Source organism: Taudactylus pleione, unplaced genomic scaffold, assembly GCF_031769625.1.
Source record: "Taudactylus pleione unplaced genomic scaffold, aTauple2 ptg000677l, whole genome shotgun sequence".
NCBI classification, from domain to species: Eukaryota; Metazoa; Chordata; class Amphibia; order Anura; family Myobatrachidae; genus Taudactylus; species Taudactylus pleione.
In genome coordinates, this window is record NW_028285079.1 from 206,438 (window position 1) to 222,452 (window position 16,015).

The following is a 16,015-nucleotide window of genomic DNA, read 5'->3' on the forward strand; positions in this document are numbered from 1 at the left end:
GTCCGACTCTGAATCAGGCCCACAGCCCACAATTCCATCAAATTTGCTCGGCTACAGAGCAAGCAAGGGGCGAAAACGCGCAAGATCCATCCACGTAGCGGAGTGCCGCAGCGCCATTGTGCGCTGTGAGTGGCCAGGGAGCTAGGCAGCGTACTGAGCTATGAGCCTATCCCTGGGCAGCTTCCTTCTTACATCACAGCTCCGCCGCCCTGGGAGCACTAGTGACGTAGAGCGTCTGAGGAGGAACCACAGATCTGTGCACGGCCGACTCTCCAGCCGTTTAGAACTGGCATCCCGAGGGTCTGGCATCCTGAGGGTCATGTATTGTCGCCAGGGAACATTTGGTTGTGATCCCGACGCCGTTATCACCAACAATAGTGCCCAATGCACAACTGTACGTGAATCTCCCGCGCTGTGGGGCCGATTCAAAGATGTGCCCTAACCCGATGGTTAGCGCACATCAGCGATTGTGCCTCCTCTGCGCCGGTGCACGACCCGTACACGCATGTGCAGTACGGGTCTATGATCCCACACACACAGCGGCAGCAGACAGTCTGCTGCCATTTGTCGCCAGAGATGGGGCCGTTACAGCCTCCGTTACCAAAATGGAGGCATGCCGCCGCCAACGAGGGGGAGGGAAGAGGCCCGGCTCTCCGTCGGCTGACCTCTTTTGTGTTTCTGTGGGGTCACTCAGCCAGCCAAAGATCACGCAGATGTTCCGATGCTGCGTCCAGTGATGCAGCTCGGATCTGTAATCATGCAGCCTCCTACTGCATTACCGTGATAGTGTTAGCAGCTGTGATAGCCATACCGTCAGCGCCTGAGTCACCCCCTCTGTGCACAATATACAGGTATATATTCCCCCATATGCCGTCATACACATTTACCAGTGCGCCTGTCCCCTATCCCCGCTCTGTCCTGTTACTGGACATTATCATCAGTGCATACGTCCACCAGACTGTATGAGACGTCCTCTGTGCTTCCAGCCCCTCTCTGTAGCGCGCAGTCAGGCTGGCACGCCCTCGCTGAGCTTTACCCTCCCTGCAGCTCACACGCGCCTCGCCAATGGTCAGTAGAGAAGCGGCTGAAAGTGCTTATAACAAGCAAATGCTGGAACGGGGGTCACCTACTGGGGTCTCTATAACTCCTGAACGTCATCCAGTTATATTGAAATAAATACATTTAAAAAAATTAAAAGTTAAGAAACAAATTGTAAAAAAAAATGGAAAATCGAGGATGTAGTCAAAATATTGATATTTACACTAAGGGGAGGGTTAGGCTGCGGGAGCGGAGGGTTAGGCACTAGGGGGAGGGTTAGGCACTAGGGGGAGGGTTAGGCTGCGGGAGGGGAGGGTTAGGCTACGGGAGGGGAGGGTTAGGCTGCGGGAGCGGAGGGTTAGGCACTAGGGGGAGGGTTAGGCTGCGGGAGGGGAGGGTTAGGCTACGGGAGGGGAGGGTTAGGCTGCGGGAGGGGAGGGTTAGGCTGCGGGAGGGGAGGGTTAGGCACTAGGGGGAGGGTTAGGCACTAGGGGGAGGGTTAGGCTGCGGGAGCGGAGGGTTAGGCTACGGGAGGGGAGGGTTAGGCTGCGGGAGGGGAGGGTTAGGCTGCGGGAGGGGAGGGTTAGGCTGCGGGAGCGGAGGGTTAGGCACTAGGGGGAGGGTTAGGCTGCGGGAGGGGAGGGTTAGGCTACGGGAGTGAAGGTTAGAGCTAGGCTACGGGAGGGGAGGTTAGAGCTAGGCTACGGGAGGGGAGGTTAGGGTTAGGCAACTGGAGGGAAGGGTTAGGGTTAGGCTATGGGAGGGGAGGGTTAGGCACTAGAGGAAGGGTAAGACTGTGTGAGGGGAGGGTTTAGACTATGGAAGTGAAAGTTAGGGTTATGCACTAGAGGGGGGAGTTAGGGTTAGGCTGCAGGAGGGGAGATTAGGGTTTGGCTGCGGGAGGGGGCTTAGGTTTAGGCTATGGAATAGGAGGTTAAGGTTAGAAACTAGGGGGAGGGTTAGAGTTAGGCTGCAGGAAGGGAGGCTACGTTTAGACTAAGAGAGGGGGAGGTTAGAATTAGGCTACGGGAGGGGAGGTTAGGGTTAGGCACTAGGGGGAGATTTAGGGTTAGGCTACAAGAGGGGAGGATAGGGTTAGGCAATGGTAGGGTTAGGCTACAGGAGGGGAGGTTAGGTTTAATGCTAGGCACTGGGGGAGGGTCACCATCGAAATTGGAAAATATAGCTGGAGCCACCGTATCAGGAAAGTCACGACTACACCATCAGGTACAGTTTGTCAATATTCTAACAATGTCAACATTTCATAGTATTTACATGATTATTATTATTATTATTATCCTTTATTTATATGGCGCCACAAGGGTTCCGCAGCGCCTTACATAGTACAGAAACATAGTGCACAAACATAGTACATAGACATAGTACATAGACATAGTACATAGACATAGTACATAGACAGTTGAACAGAACAAGAAAACAGTGTCATACAGTTTAAGACACTACAAGACAAGTACATGGTATAACAAGAGATATGGTAAGAACTTACCTTTGTTATCTCTGTTTCTACGAAGTCCATAGGGTCCACAGGGTTGACCTTGGGGTATAGCTGGATCTGGATCCACGGGCACCACGCAGTTAAAGCTTTGCTGCTCCCAGGATGCACTTGGGTCCGTCCTCCTCTATACCCCGCCCCGGCCACAGGCACCTCAGTTGGTAAGCAGCTAAGGCCGGAGGAGGAGACTAAACAGAGAGAAGGAAGACTGGAACACACAAGAAACCATACTCACAGAAATGGGAGACGGAAAACCGGTGACCAGCCACACAGCCCATTTGAAGCCAGGTGCGTCAGGGCGGGCGCCCTGTGGACCCTATGGACTTCGTAGAAACAGAGATAACAAAGGTAAGTTCTTACCATATCTCTTGTTTTCTACTTCAGGGTCCATAGGGGGTCCACAGGGTTGACCTTGGGGATGTCCCAAAGCAGTTCAACTAAGGGCGGGGACGCTCCTGTGCTGAAAGGAGTACCCGGCGCCCAAAGGATGCATCCTGAGAGGCGAAGGTGTCAAACGCATAAAACCTCAAAAACGTCTGAATTGAAGACCAAGTAGCCGCCTTACACAGCTGAACAGCGGAGGCGCCACGTCTAGCAGCCCAAGAGGGACCCACAGAACGAGTGGAATGAGCCTTAACAGAGGCTGGCACAGGTAAACCCTCCTGCGCATAAGCCTCACAAATAACTGAACGAAGCCAACGGGCTAACGTTTGCTTGTTGGCAGGCCAACCCCTCTTGTGAAAACCAAAGAGGACAAACAAAGAATCCGACTTCCTAACCGAAGCAGACCGGTCCACATAGATTCTAAGTGCCCGGACCACATCCAAGGAAGCCTCACCAGCCGAAAGATCAGGTGACTGAAAAGCTGGCACAACAAGTTCCTGATTAATGTGGAACTTTGAAACCACTTTGGGCAAAAACTCAGGACGCGTGCGGAGCACTGCCCTGTCCTGGTGAAAAATCAGAAAAGGAGGGCGACAGGAAAGCGCCCCCAATTCTGAAACCCTCCTGGCCGAAGCAATTGCCAGGAGAAAAATGGTCTTAAACGTCAGCCACTTGAGCTCCACCGACTCAAGCGGCTCAAAAGGAGGACCCTGCAAGACCCTCAGTACCACCGTCAAGTCCCACGGAGCCACCGGAGGCACGAAGGGAGGCTGGATCCTGAGAACACCTTGGAAAAAGGTGTAAACATCTGGCAGTGTAGCAATCCGTCGCTGAAACCACACGGACAAAGCAGACACATGAACCTTCAGAGAGGCCAGGCGTAAGCCGAGGTCCAAACCCGATTGAAGAAATTCCAAGATTCTGGAAACCCGGAACACCTGCGGATCATAGTTTCTGGATTCACACCATTGAAAATAAGTGCGCCACACCCTGTGGTAAATCCGCGCGGAGGCAGGCTTGCGTGCCCTAAGCATGGTACCAATCACTGAACTGGAGAAACCCCTAGACCTCAAGACGGCTGTCTCAAGAGCCACGCCGTCAAAGACAGCCGACCCAGATCCGGGTAAAGGCAGGGCCCCTGAGACAACAGGTCCCGACGCTGAGGAAGAAGGTACGGAGCGTCGATGGAGAGGCACCTCAGATCGGAGTACCAAGGACGTCTGGGCCACGCCGGAGCCACCAGCACGAGCGTGCCGCCGTCCTGCTTGAATTTTCGCAGAACCCGAGGAAGTAAGGATATCGGAGGAAACAGATACGCCAGGTGAAACGTCCATTTCACCGACAGAGCGTCTACCAGACAGGCGCCTGCGTCTCTTGTCCTTGACCCGTAAACGGGCAACTTGTGATTGTGACGGGAGGCCATCAAGTCCAGCTCCGGCAGCCCCCACCTGTCCACGAGTAGCTGAAACACCTCTGGGTGAAGCGACCATTCCCCGGGATGCACATCGTGACGGCTGAGGAAGTCCGCCTCCCAATTGAGGACTCCGGGAATGAAGACTGCCGAGATCGCTGGAACGTGACACTCCGCCCAAGCAAGAATGCGAGACACCTCCGACATTGCTGTCCGACTGCGAGTTCCCCCTTGGTGATTGATGTACGCCACCGTGGTGGCGTTGTCGGACTGCACCTGAACCGCCCTTCCGTGAAGAGCGGGGCCGGACGACTGCAGGGCCCTGTACACAGCCCGCAGTTCCAGGATGTTGATGGGGAGAAGTGCTTCTTCCGCGGACCAACGACCCTGAAGCGATAATGAGCCGGTCACTGCCCCCCAACCCCGAAGACTGGCATCCGTCGTGAGCAGGACCCAGTCCGGGATCCAAAAGGGGCGCCCCTCGACCAGATGCACCGTCTGAAGCCACCAAGCCAAAGACTGCCGAACCTCCGCGGACAACACCAGCATCTGAGAGCGGATCCGGTGAGGTAACCCGTTCCATTCCGATAGAATCAGCCCCTGCAGGGGCCGGGAATGGAACTGGGCAAATTCCACCATGTCGAATGTCGACACCATGGACCCCAGAACTCTCATAGCTGAATGGACCGACAGGCGGCAACTGCTCAGGCAACTGTGTATCCGCAGCTGCAGGGAGGAGACCTTCTCTGGAGTCAGGAAAATCCGCTGCTGACGAGAATCCAGCAGGGCTCCCAAATGAACCATCCGCTGTGATGGAATCAGGGAGGACTTCTTCCAGTTTATCAACCACCCGTGTGCTTGAAGACAAGCAATGGTCAGGTGGAGATGTCGAAGAAGCACCTCCGGGGAGCTCGCCAGCAGCAGAAGATCGTCCAGGTACGGCAACAGACGTAGACCCTGACCCCGAAGGTGGGCAGCCATAACCGCCATCACCTTGGTGAACACCCTCGGAGCCGTGGAAAGGCCAAAAGGCAACGCCCGAAATTGGTAGTGATGGTTCAGGATAGCAAACCTCAGATACCGCTGATGTGCCGGTGCTATGGGCACATGGAGATAGGCGTCCTGGATATCGAGGGAGACCATATAATCCCTGGGTTCCATCGCCAGAATGATGGAACGTAACGTTTCCATCCTGAACCTGGGAACTCTGAGGTATCTGTTCAGAGACTTCAAATTCAGGATAGGGCGATGAGAACCATTGGGTTTCTGTACCAGAAACAGAGTAGAATAGTACCCCGTCCCGCGCTGAGACTGCGGAACGGGAACAATGACCCCTGCTTGTAGCAAGGATTCTATAGCTACCTGAATCTGACCAGCTTTGGTCTTGTCCAGAGAAGGACTCGTACAGAAAAACTGGTGGGGCGGCCTGAACCGAAAAGACAGGGCGTACCCCTGAGAGACTACTTCTCGAACCCAGGCATCCGTGGTGGTATTGTGCCAACACTGGGCGAATTGGAGAAGTCGGCCTCCCACTCTGGGGTCCCCCAGAGAGAGGCCCGTCCCATCAGGCAGCAGGCTTATCCTCCTGCTTGGAAGAAGGGCGCCGAGCACTCCATGCCTGCTTCTTGGGCTTGGGTGCGGCCTTGGTCGCCGAATGTCTCGGGAAGGACTGGCCCTTGGCCTTACCCTGAACCCGAAAGGACCGAAAGGCAGAGCTCCTCACTTTAGCCGGCGCAGAGGCCGAAGGGAGAAAAGCCGACTTGGACTTAGCCAAAGTATCCACTATTCTGTCCAAATCCGGACCAAATAGTAAATCACCATTAAAAGGCAAGGCCTCCAGACCCTTTTTTGAATCTGCATCAGCCCTCCAGGACCTCAGCCACAGGGAGCGCCGAGCAGATACCGCTGCAGCCGACACCCTAGAAGTGAGCAGGCTGGCATCCAAAGACGCTTCCCCAATATAGGAAGCTGCATCCCGCATCTGTCCCACTAACGCTCTCTGGATATCCGGAGCCTCATCAGGAAAGGTATCCTCCAAGGCATTGACCCATGCCTCAATGGCTTTAGCCACCCAGGAGATAGCCATGGACGGGCGAGCCACCGCCCCGGAAAGAGAATAAATGGACTTTAAACAAGTCTCCACCTTCCTGTCCGTGGGATCCTTCAAAGAGGAGATAGACGGCAATGGCAACGTCGCGCTTTTGATCAAGCGGGTAACGTGGGAATCCACCGCCGGCAGAGTTTCCCATTTCCTGCAATGAGCTTCAGGAAAAGGATAGTTCGCCGCCAACCTCTTCTGTGGATGGAACCTCTTACTAGGTAATTGCCAGGCCGCCGCCATATGATCCGATAATTGATCAGACAGGGGGAACACAGTTGAGGTCACCTTGGCCTTTTTAAAATTAGGAAACTTCGACCTAGGAGCCGGCGCATCATCCTCAACATGTAGGATAGCCCGCACCGCCCTAACTAAGGCTGGAACATTAATGGAGGACTTAGCTTCCACCTCCTGCCCCATGACATCAGAGTCAGAGTCCTCATGGATTTCTCCATCATCTGAGGACACTTCCGAGTCCGACAACTGCGCAGCTAGTGAACTCACAACCGGACGTTTAGACACCCTTGGTGGCACATCACCTTGCAACATAGACTGAAACGCCGAGGATGAAGCCGCCAGACTCTGTACGGAGCTGGATAGAACATCCACCCAAGGCGGAGGAGCCGTCGGAGCAACACTCTGCAAAGGCACTACAGACTGACACGTCCCTGGGGAAGACTGCACATACACAGGCAGTCCCGAGTAAGGACCCACAGTCTGGGCCCCGGGGGAAGAGCGCAACATTTGTGGAACCCTCGGGGAATGGGGGATGGTGGGCTGCGGTAACGCCCTAGAAGGGACCGCTGATGGGACCGATAACCGGTCCGCAATAGACGCCAGCACCTGTGAAAACATTGCCCAAGGAGGGTCCTGTGATACAGGGGGGTTGGAGGGGCCCGGTACCAGCTGGCACCGCCCGCACAGACCATCCTGAGATAAGTCCTCCCCATCAACTCCAGCAGCACAGCGTCTGCAGGAAAATAGCACAGGAGCCACAGAGCGCTCAGTCTCCTCATCCGACATGATACCGTAAATACACAAGAAATAGGTATCACCAGAGGAATTACGGTTTTAACACCCGCGCACTCACCAGTATGCGACACAACAGCCCAGATATGGTACTGTGTAGCACACAACAGTATGTGACTGACCCCACAAATACGTGTTTTATATATGTGAGGGTCTCAGAAAAACGCCCTTCCCCCACACACCTGCCGGGCCGTAGGAGAAGGAAAGGGATAGTTATAAGCTGACAGTAAGGAGAATAAGTCACAGACAGGCAGCACTAGCAATAGTCACATACAATGCAGAAAAGTTATACTCACTGCACCTTCCGCTACAATCAACCGCCCAGATTCAGTGTCTGGGAGGGCTATAGCGCTGTGTACACTGTCCTTTAGCAGGGGAGAGGTACACAGGGGGACCGGTCCACTTGATACCGCCTGGGAGTCTGCGATGTGCCAGTAAAGATGGCCGCCGGAGACCTCAGAGGAGGAGTGGCCGAGAGATAAGAGCAGCTCAGCGACGCCAGACTGCTTGTTGAAAGGCGCGCTGAGCTGAGGGGAGGAGCCGCTAGACAGGGAAGGCTGCCTCCCCTGGCTAGCAATTAACCCCCGGGTTGCCGGTCCCGCTACCAGCCTGATACCCTGGTGGTCTAGCGGACACGCGGGGTATTCCTCAATTGAGGGGGAGCCCGCCGCCGCCGCTAGCGCCTCCGGTCTGTCCCCAGAGACCGGAGGCTCCTGACTGCATTGAAGTATCCGCGGGCCGCCGCACGCGGCGACCCGCGGCTTACCTGATCCCCGTCGCGTCCAGCAGCAGTCAAGGGAGTCCCCAGAGCCCGGCTAGTACAGGCTCTGGGGTCCCGCCGCGATCCCCAGAGCTGTACTGGCGTCGCGGCGCCAGCGGGGAGAAGGAGCGGCAGCGTGGACGTCCTAAAGGACAGTCTGATGCTGCCGCTCTAAAAGTGTAAAAAAAGAAGAAAAAAAAATAAAAAATTTCTCTTTTAAAATAAAGCTTAGGGGCTGCTCCTGCAGCCCCACTGCGACAGGGTGACCCGACTCCGGCCGGGCACCAACTAAAACTGAGGTGCCTGTGGCCGGGGCGGGGTATAGAGGAGGACGGACCCAAGTGCATCCTGGGAGCAGCAAAGCTTTAACTGCGTGGTGCCCGTGGATCCAGATCCAGCTATACCCCAAGGTCAACCCTGTGGACCCCCTATGGACCCTGAAGTAGAAATAAACACGGCTGCAACAGAAGCAGGATGGCAAACGTCACGGGTTAGGTGCTTTTGAGTATAGAGCAGATAGTATAAGTACAGAAAGGATAAGCACAAGAGGATAGAGGGCCCTGCTCGTGAGAGCTTACATTCTAAAGGGGATGGGCAGACAGACGGGTGACACGGATGGGGTAGACAGTGAGCGTGGGACAGAGGGTTAGGATGACAGATGGCTGGATTCCTATTTTACAGTATGTGTGGAAGTCATTTGAATTAAGATTTACGCCACTGACATTCTACTTTAAGATGCAGTTTTTGTAGGTGTCTGTGGAAAGCCATGGCTGTTATATCAGTGTATGTGACAGTATATGTAGGTGTCTGTGGAAAGCCATGGCTGTTATATCAGTGTATGTGACAGTATATGTAGGTGTCTGTGGAAAGCCATGGCTGTTATATCAGTGTATGTGACAGTATATGTAGGTGTCTGTGGAAAGCCATGGCTGTTATATCAGTGTATGTGACAGTATATGTAGGTGTCTGTGGAAAGCCATGGCTGTTATATCAGTGTATGTGACAGTATATGTAGGTGTCTGTGGAAAGCCATGGCTGTTATATCAGTGTATGTGACAGTATATGTAGGTGTCTGTGGAAAGCCATGGCTGTTATATCAGTGTATGTGACAGTATATGTAGGTGTCTGTGGAAAGCCATGGCTGTTATATCAGTGTATGTGACAGTATATGTAGGTGTCTGTGGAAAGCCATGGCTGTTATATCAGTGTATGTGACAGTATATGTAGGTGTCTGTGGAAAGCCATGGCTGTTATATCAGTGTATGTGACAGTATATGTAGGTGTCTGTGGAAAGCCATGGTTATTATTACAGTGTATGTGACAGTATATGTAGGTGTCTGTGGAAAGCCATGGCTGTTATATCAGTGTATGTGACAGTATATGTAGGTGTCTGTGGAAAGCCATGGTTATTATATCAGTGTATGTGACAGTATATGTAGGTGTCTGTGGAAAGCCATGGCTGTTATATCAGTGTATGTGACAGTATATGTAGGTGTCTGTGGAAAGCCATGGCTGTTATATCAGTGTATGTGACAGTATATGTAGGTGTCTGTGGAAAGCCATGGCTGTTATATCAGTGTATGTGACAGTATATGTAGGTGTCTGTGGAAAGCCATGGCTGTTATATCAGTGTATGTGACAGTATATGTAGGTGTCTGTGGAAAGCCATGGCTGTTATATCAGTGTATGTGACAGTATATGTAGGTGTCTGTGGAAAGCCATGGCTGTTATATCAGTGTATGTGACAGTATATGTAGGTGTCTGTGGAAAGCCATGGCTGTTATATCAGTGTATGTGACAGTATATGTAGGTGTCTGTGGAAAGCCATGGCTGTTATATCAGTGTATGTGACAGTATATGTAGGTGTCTGTGGAAAGCCATGGCTGTTATATCAGTGTATGTGACAGTATATGTAGGTGTCTGTGGAAAGCCATGGCTGTTATATCAGTGTATGTGACAGTATATGTAGGTGTCTGTGGAAAGCCATGGCTGTTATATCAGTGTATGTGACAGTATATGTAGGTGTCTGTGGAAAGCCATGGCTGTTATATCAGTGTATGTGACAGTATATGTAGGTGTCTGTGGAAAGCCATGGCTGTTATATCAGTGTATGTGACAGTATATGTAGGTGTCTGTGGAAAGCCATGGCTGTTATATCAGTGTATGTGACAGTATATGTAGGTGTCTGTGGAAAGCCATGGCTGTTATATCAGTTTACGTGAAGTCTGACGGGTAGCTGAAGCCACTTCATGAAGGGCTATTTAGAGAGTTTGGTTAACGTGTGACCCAGCAGTCTCAGGTAAATGTAGACATTGGTGAAAGTAGTTGTTGTATAGAGATGTTCAGATGTAAAATAATAAGTTGTGATGAAGTGTGAATTCTATAAGGCACATTTATTGATTTGGAGGGTGATGGGAGACATGTGAGGTTTGCAGGATATTTATTCCATAGTAAATCCGCTGTCCGTGTGAGGGGCCTGGATTTGGTGATATGTCACCAGATAATAAAAGCAGAAGGATGGAGAAGTAGATATAGTTGTAGGTGAGTAAAAGTTTATTATAGTGACACAATGAGGCTGTAATTGTCAATTTTTGATGAAAAGAAATCTCATTAGTTTTTAGAGGAGGTGAGTGACTCAATAGGGCGGCAGTGTGCCCAGAGAGGGGAGAAGCCGGGAGAGTTAGGGATGTTATATCCTTAGAGAAAATACAAAGGAAAGAGTTGATAAAAAAGAAATGTGTAGAACATGGTGAGTTTTAGGTTTGTTATTTTTAGTCAAATTTTAAAGTAATGGTAACTTAATCTGAAATTACCTTACATGTTGGTCAATGTTTGTTCAACTGTTTGATTAACTGTTATGTAATCACACTTTGTGCATTTAACACTTGGTGCTTTTAACCCCAGCTGCCCCTAGACTGAATATAAGGAGTGGTATCCTTGATTAAGACAGGCTACAGCTGACTCAATTGCTCTGCTGATCAAAGGAGATAACTTGCTCTGAGTTGGAGCAAAAACCAGGCCAGATATATACCATAAACTATGCTTCACTGACCAATACAGACTATACATGTAAAAACAATTCTATGCAAGAGATGAAATATCACATACATTTAAAAACTGCACATGCGATACCTTGTTATGGCTCACCAGAACACACAATGCCAGATCATGCACTCAGACGCTCTGACCTCCTCCTCACCAGAACACACAATGCCGGATCATGCACTCAGATGCTCTGACCTCCTCCTCACCAGAACACACAATGCCGGATCATGCACTCAGACGCTCTGACCTCCTCCTCACCAGAACACACAATGCCAGATCATGCACTCAGACGCTCTGACCTCCTCCTCACCAGAACACACAATGCCAGATCATGCACTCAGACGCTCTGACCTCCTCCTCACCAGAACACACAATGCCGGATCATGCACTCAGATGCTCTGACCTCCTCCTCACCAGAACACACAATGCCGGATCATGCACTCAGACGCTCTGACCTCCTCCTCACCAGAACACACAATGCCAGATCATGCACTCAGATGCTCTGACCTCCTCCTCACCAGAACACACAATGCCGGATCATGCACTCAGATGCTCTGACCTCCTCCTCACCAGAACACACAATGCCGGATCATGCACTCAGATGCTCTGACCTCCTCCTCACCAGAACACACAATGCCGGATCATGCACTCAGACGTCCTCCTCACCAGAACACACAATGCCGGATCATGCACTCAGACGCTCTGACCTCCTCCTCACCAGAACACACAATGCCGGATCATGCACTCAGACGTCCTCCACCAGAACACACAATACCGGATCATGTATTCAGACGCTCTGACCTCCTCCTCACCAGAACACACAATGCCGGATCATGCACTCAGACGTCCTCCTCACCAGAACACACAATACCGGATCATGTATTCAGATGCTCTGACGTCCTCCTCACCTTGAAGTATTTCTCCAGGATCTCGCTGTAGTTGTTCCCCTTGGAGAACCAGCCATCTGGGACAATTTCAGCCTCCAGCCACTGGATGACGCGTCTACGCAGCTCATCGCGATCAGACTGGTAACAGACAACTGCACAGAGCAAGGACGCGATCAGTGCCGGAAGCGACAAGCAGTGGAATAATAATACCTTTGATTGTCAGGGAGTATCAGGGCCGTAACGAGGAACGAGCAGCTGGTGTCACTGCCCAATGCGCAAGGCGGCGGCACGGTCACTGCACTGACAGCACTGTTCTCTAGTTTGCAGGGTACATAGAAAGATGCAGGGTGCGCCCCTAGGACACGCTCAGCATCCATCGTCCTGCTGCGGCACTGTTTCTGTGATGCCATGATGTCAGATGCGCCATGGGTGGGGGGTTCTGGCCTCGCTGTGGTACTGGGGCACGTTATATCAGATGTGCCATGGGTGGGGGGTACTGGCCTCTCTGTGGTACTGGGGCACGTTATATCAGATGCGCCATGGGTGGGGGGTACTGTTCTCTCTGTGGTACTGAGGCACGTCATAACAGAAGAGTAATGATAGTGAATAGGAGTTACCTGGGTTGGCTGCAGGCGTATCCGACGTCTTCTCTGCTCATGATGGGGGAGGGGTGGAAACAGATCATTAATTCATAGCAGTAATACATTCTGTAGAACTTACACAGAGACAGGAAACGCGGGAATAAGGATATATCCTATAACTAATACATCTGCACTGATGTCTTACAGACCATGTACAGGGACTAATAGGAATTACAGAGTTGTGTGATATTATTCTGTATTACTACAACAGCATTAATAGTAATAACCAATAACCCCTGGAACAGAATTACTACTGCCCACGCGGCGGGTGCCATCTCGCTGTACCTTTGCAGTGCCCGTCGTACTCCACTTGAATTTTAGACCCGGTCAGGCAGGCATCACGGTGCAGCTCGCAGTGGTTGAGGTAAGTCTTCTCATTGCTGCCACAGACAGGTCTCTTGTGAGGCTTACATCTCTGCAGGACAAACATACAGTATAGCATCTGATACTATCATACCTAGGAGAGCATCTGTGTATGGTACTACTACTCCTAGGGGATCATCAATGTATTATACTACTACCCCTAGGAGATAACATCTACATCTTATACTACAACACCTAGGAGAGCAGCCACGTATGGTACTACTACTCCTATGGGAAGGAGAGGAGTTGTTTAGGGAATGGAATGTGAACAAGAGGGGTTTAGATGCTTCTTTATAGTACTGGGAGCCACAGGAGCGACCGACAGAGGGGGGCAGAAGAGGTGAAACAGATGAGGGAGGAAAGTTAGGTGGGCCGCAGTGTTCAGGATAGACTGAAGAGGGGCGAGGCAGCATTTTGGTAGGCCGGAATAGATTACGGTAGTTTAGGCAGGATATGGTAAGCATGTAAACGTAGGAGAACATTTACTACACAGAGACATAGGAAATCACCCATGTCTTTCACTGCTCACCCACAAACACCGAACCCAATCATGTGCAGATGCTGGGCTCTCATTGGTTGTTTGCCTCATACCTCATAGTGAATTGTTAGCTCACCTCAATGCACAGACAGGTGGGGTCGCCCTTCTCAGTCACCGCACATTCTCTGCCAGCGCCACAGAACACGTTGGCGCATACCTTGGATTTGCTCTTGGCCTCTTCCTGTTTGTAGAGAGAAGCAAAGGAACAGGTCAGTAACTACATTCAGCCATACAGTACGTGGTGAGCCCTATATCCCTGTCTCTGGTGGGTGACACAGTACATGGTGACCCCTATATCCCTGTCTCTGGTGGGTGACACAGTTCATGGTGACCCCAATATCCCTGTCTCAGGTGGGTGACACAGTACATGGTGACCCCAATATCCCTGTCTCAGGTGGGTGACAGTACGTGGTGAGCCCTATATCCCTGTCTCAGGTGGGTGATACAGTACATGGTGACCCCTATATCCCTGTCTCAGGTGGGTGATACAGTACATGGTGAGCCCTATATCCCTGTCTCTGGTGGGTGACACAGTACATGGTGACCCCTATATCCCTGTCTCTGGTGGGTGACACAGTACATGGTGACCCCAATATCCCTGTCTCAGGTGGGTGACAGTACGTGGTGAGCCCTATATCCCTGTCTCAGGTGGGTGATACAGTACATGGTGAGCCCTATATCCCTGTCTCAGGTGGGTGATACAGTACATGGTGACCCCTATATCCCTGTCTCTGTTGGGTGACACAGTACATGGTGACCCCTATATCCCTGTCTCTGGTGGGTGACACAGTTCATGGTGACCCCAATATCCCTGTCTCAGGTGGGTGACAGTACGTGGTGAGCCCTATATCCCTGTCTCAGGTGGGTGATACAGTACATGGTGACCCCTATATCCCTGTCTCTGGTGGGTGACACAGTACACGGTAACCCCTATATCCCTGTCTCTGGTGGGTGATACAGTACGTGGTGAGCCCTATATCCCTGTCTCTGGTGGGTGACACAGTACACGGTGACCCCTATATCCCTGTCTGTGGTGGGTGATACAGTACACGGTGACCCCTATATCCCTGTCCCTCGTGGGTGACAGGACGCAGTGACCCATAGATCCCTGTCTCTGGTGGGTAATACAGTACGCGGTGAGCCCTATATCCCTGTCTCTGGTGGGTGATACAGTACGTGGTGAGCCCTATATCTCTCTCTCTGGTGGGTTACACAGTATGGGGTGAGCCCTATAGCTCTATCTCTGGTGGGTGACACAGTACATGGTGAGCCCTATAGCTCTCTCTCTGGTGGGTGACAGTACGTGGTGAGCCCTATAGCTCTTTCTGGTGGGTGACACAGTACGTGGTGAGCCCTATAGCTCTCTCTGGTGGGTGACAGTACACGGTGAGCCCTATAGCTCTCTCTCTGGTGGATGAAACAGTACACGGTGATCAATATAGCTCTCTCTCTGGTGGGTGACACAGTACACGGTGAGCCCTATAGCTCTCTCTCTGGTGGGTTACACAGTACGGGGTGAGCCCTACAGCTCTCTCTCTGGTGGGTGACGCAGTACGCGGTGAGCCCTATAGCTCTCTCTGGTGGGTGACACAGTACATGGTGAGCCCTATAGCTCTCTCTCTGGTGGGTTACATAGTACGGGGTGAGCCCTATAGCTCTATCTCTGGTGGGTGACACAGTACACGGCGAGCCCTATAGCTCTCTCTGGTGGGTGACAGTACACGGTGAGCCCTATAGCTCTCTCTCTGGTGGGTGACACAGTACGCGGTGAGTCCTATAGCGCTCTCTCTGGTGGATTATACAGGACGTGGTGAGCCCTATAGCTCTCTCTGGTGGGTAACACAGTACGCGGTGATCCCTATAGCTCTCTCTCTGGTGGGTGACACAGTACGGGGTGAGCCCTATATCTCTGTATCTGGTGGATGACACAGTACGTGGTGAGCCCTATAGCTCTCTCTCTGGTGGATGACACAGTACGTGGTGAGCCCTATATCTCTGTATCTGGTGGGTGACACAGTACGCGGTGAGCCCTATAGCTCTCTCTCTGGTGGATGACACAGTACGTGGTGAGCCCTATAGCTCTATCTCTGGTGGGTGACAGTACACGGTGAGCCCTATAGCTCTCTCTCCTTGGTGGGTGACACAGTACACGGTGAGCCCTATAGCTCTCTCTGGTGGGTGACACAGTATACGGTGAGCCCTATAGCTCTCTCTGGTGGGTGACACAGTACACAGTGAGCCCTATAGCTCTCTCTCTGGTGGGTGACACAGTACGCGGTGAGCCCTATATCTCTCCCTCTGGTGGGTG

The 16,015-nt window shown here is 51.9% G+C and overlaps 1 protein-coding gene across 1 annotated transcript in view; it reads right to left on the reverse strand.

Moving 5' to 3' along the window:
• Positions 1-16,015, reverse strand: part of FSTL1 (follistatin like 1) — an 85,306-nt gene that overhangs the window by 29,089 nt on the left and 40,202 nt on the right. Inside the window, exons 3-6 of the mRNA XM_088455889.1 lie at positions 13,784-13,888; positions 13,092-13,221; positions 12,783-12,815; positions 12,187-12,317 (exon numbers count right to left, since the gene is read on the reverse strand). Coding sequence (XP_088312015.1) covers positions 12,187-12,317; positions 12,783-12,815; positions 13,092-13,221; positions 13,784-13,888 — 399 coding nt within the window. The remainder of the gene's footprint in view (positions 1-12,186; positions 12,318-12,782; positions 12,816-13,091; positions 13,222-13,783; positions 13,889-16,015) is intronic.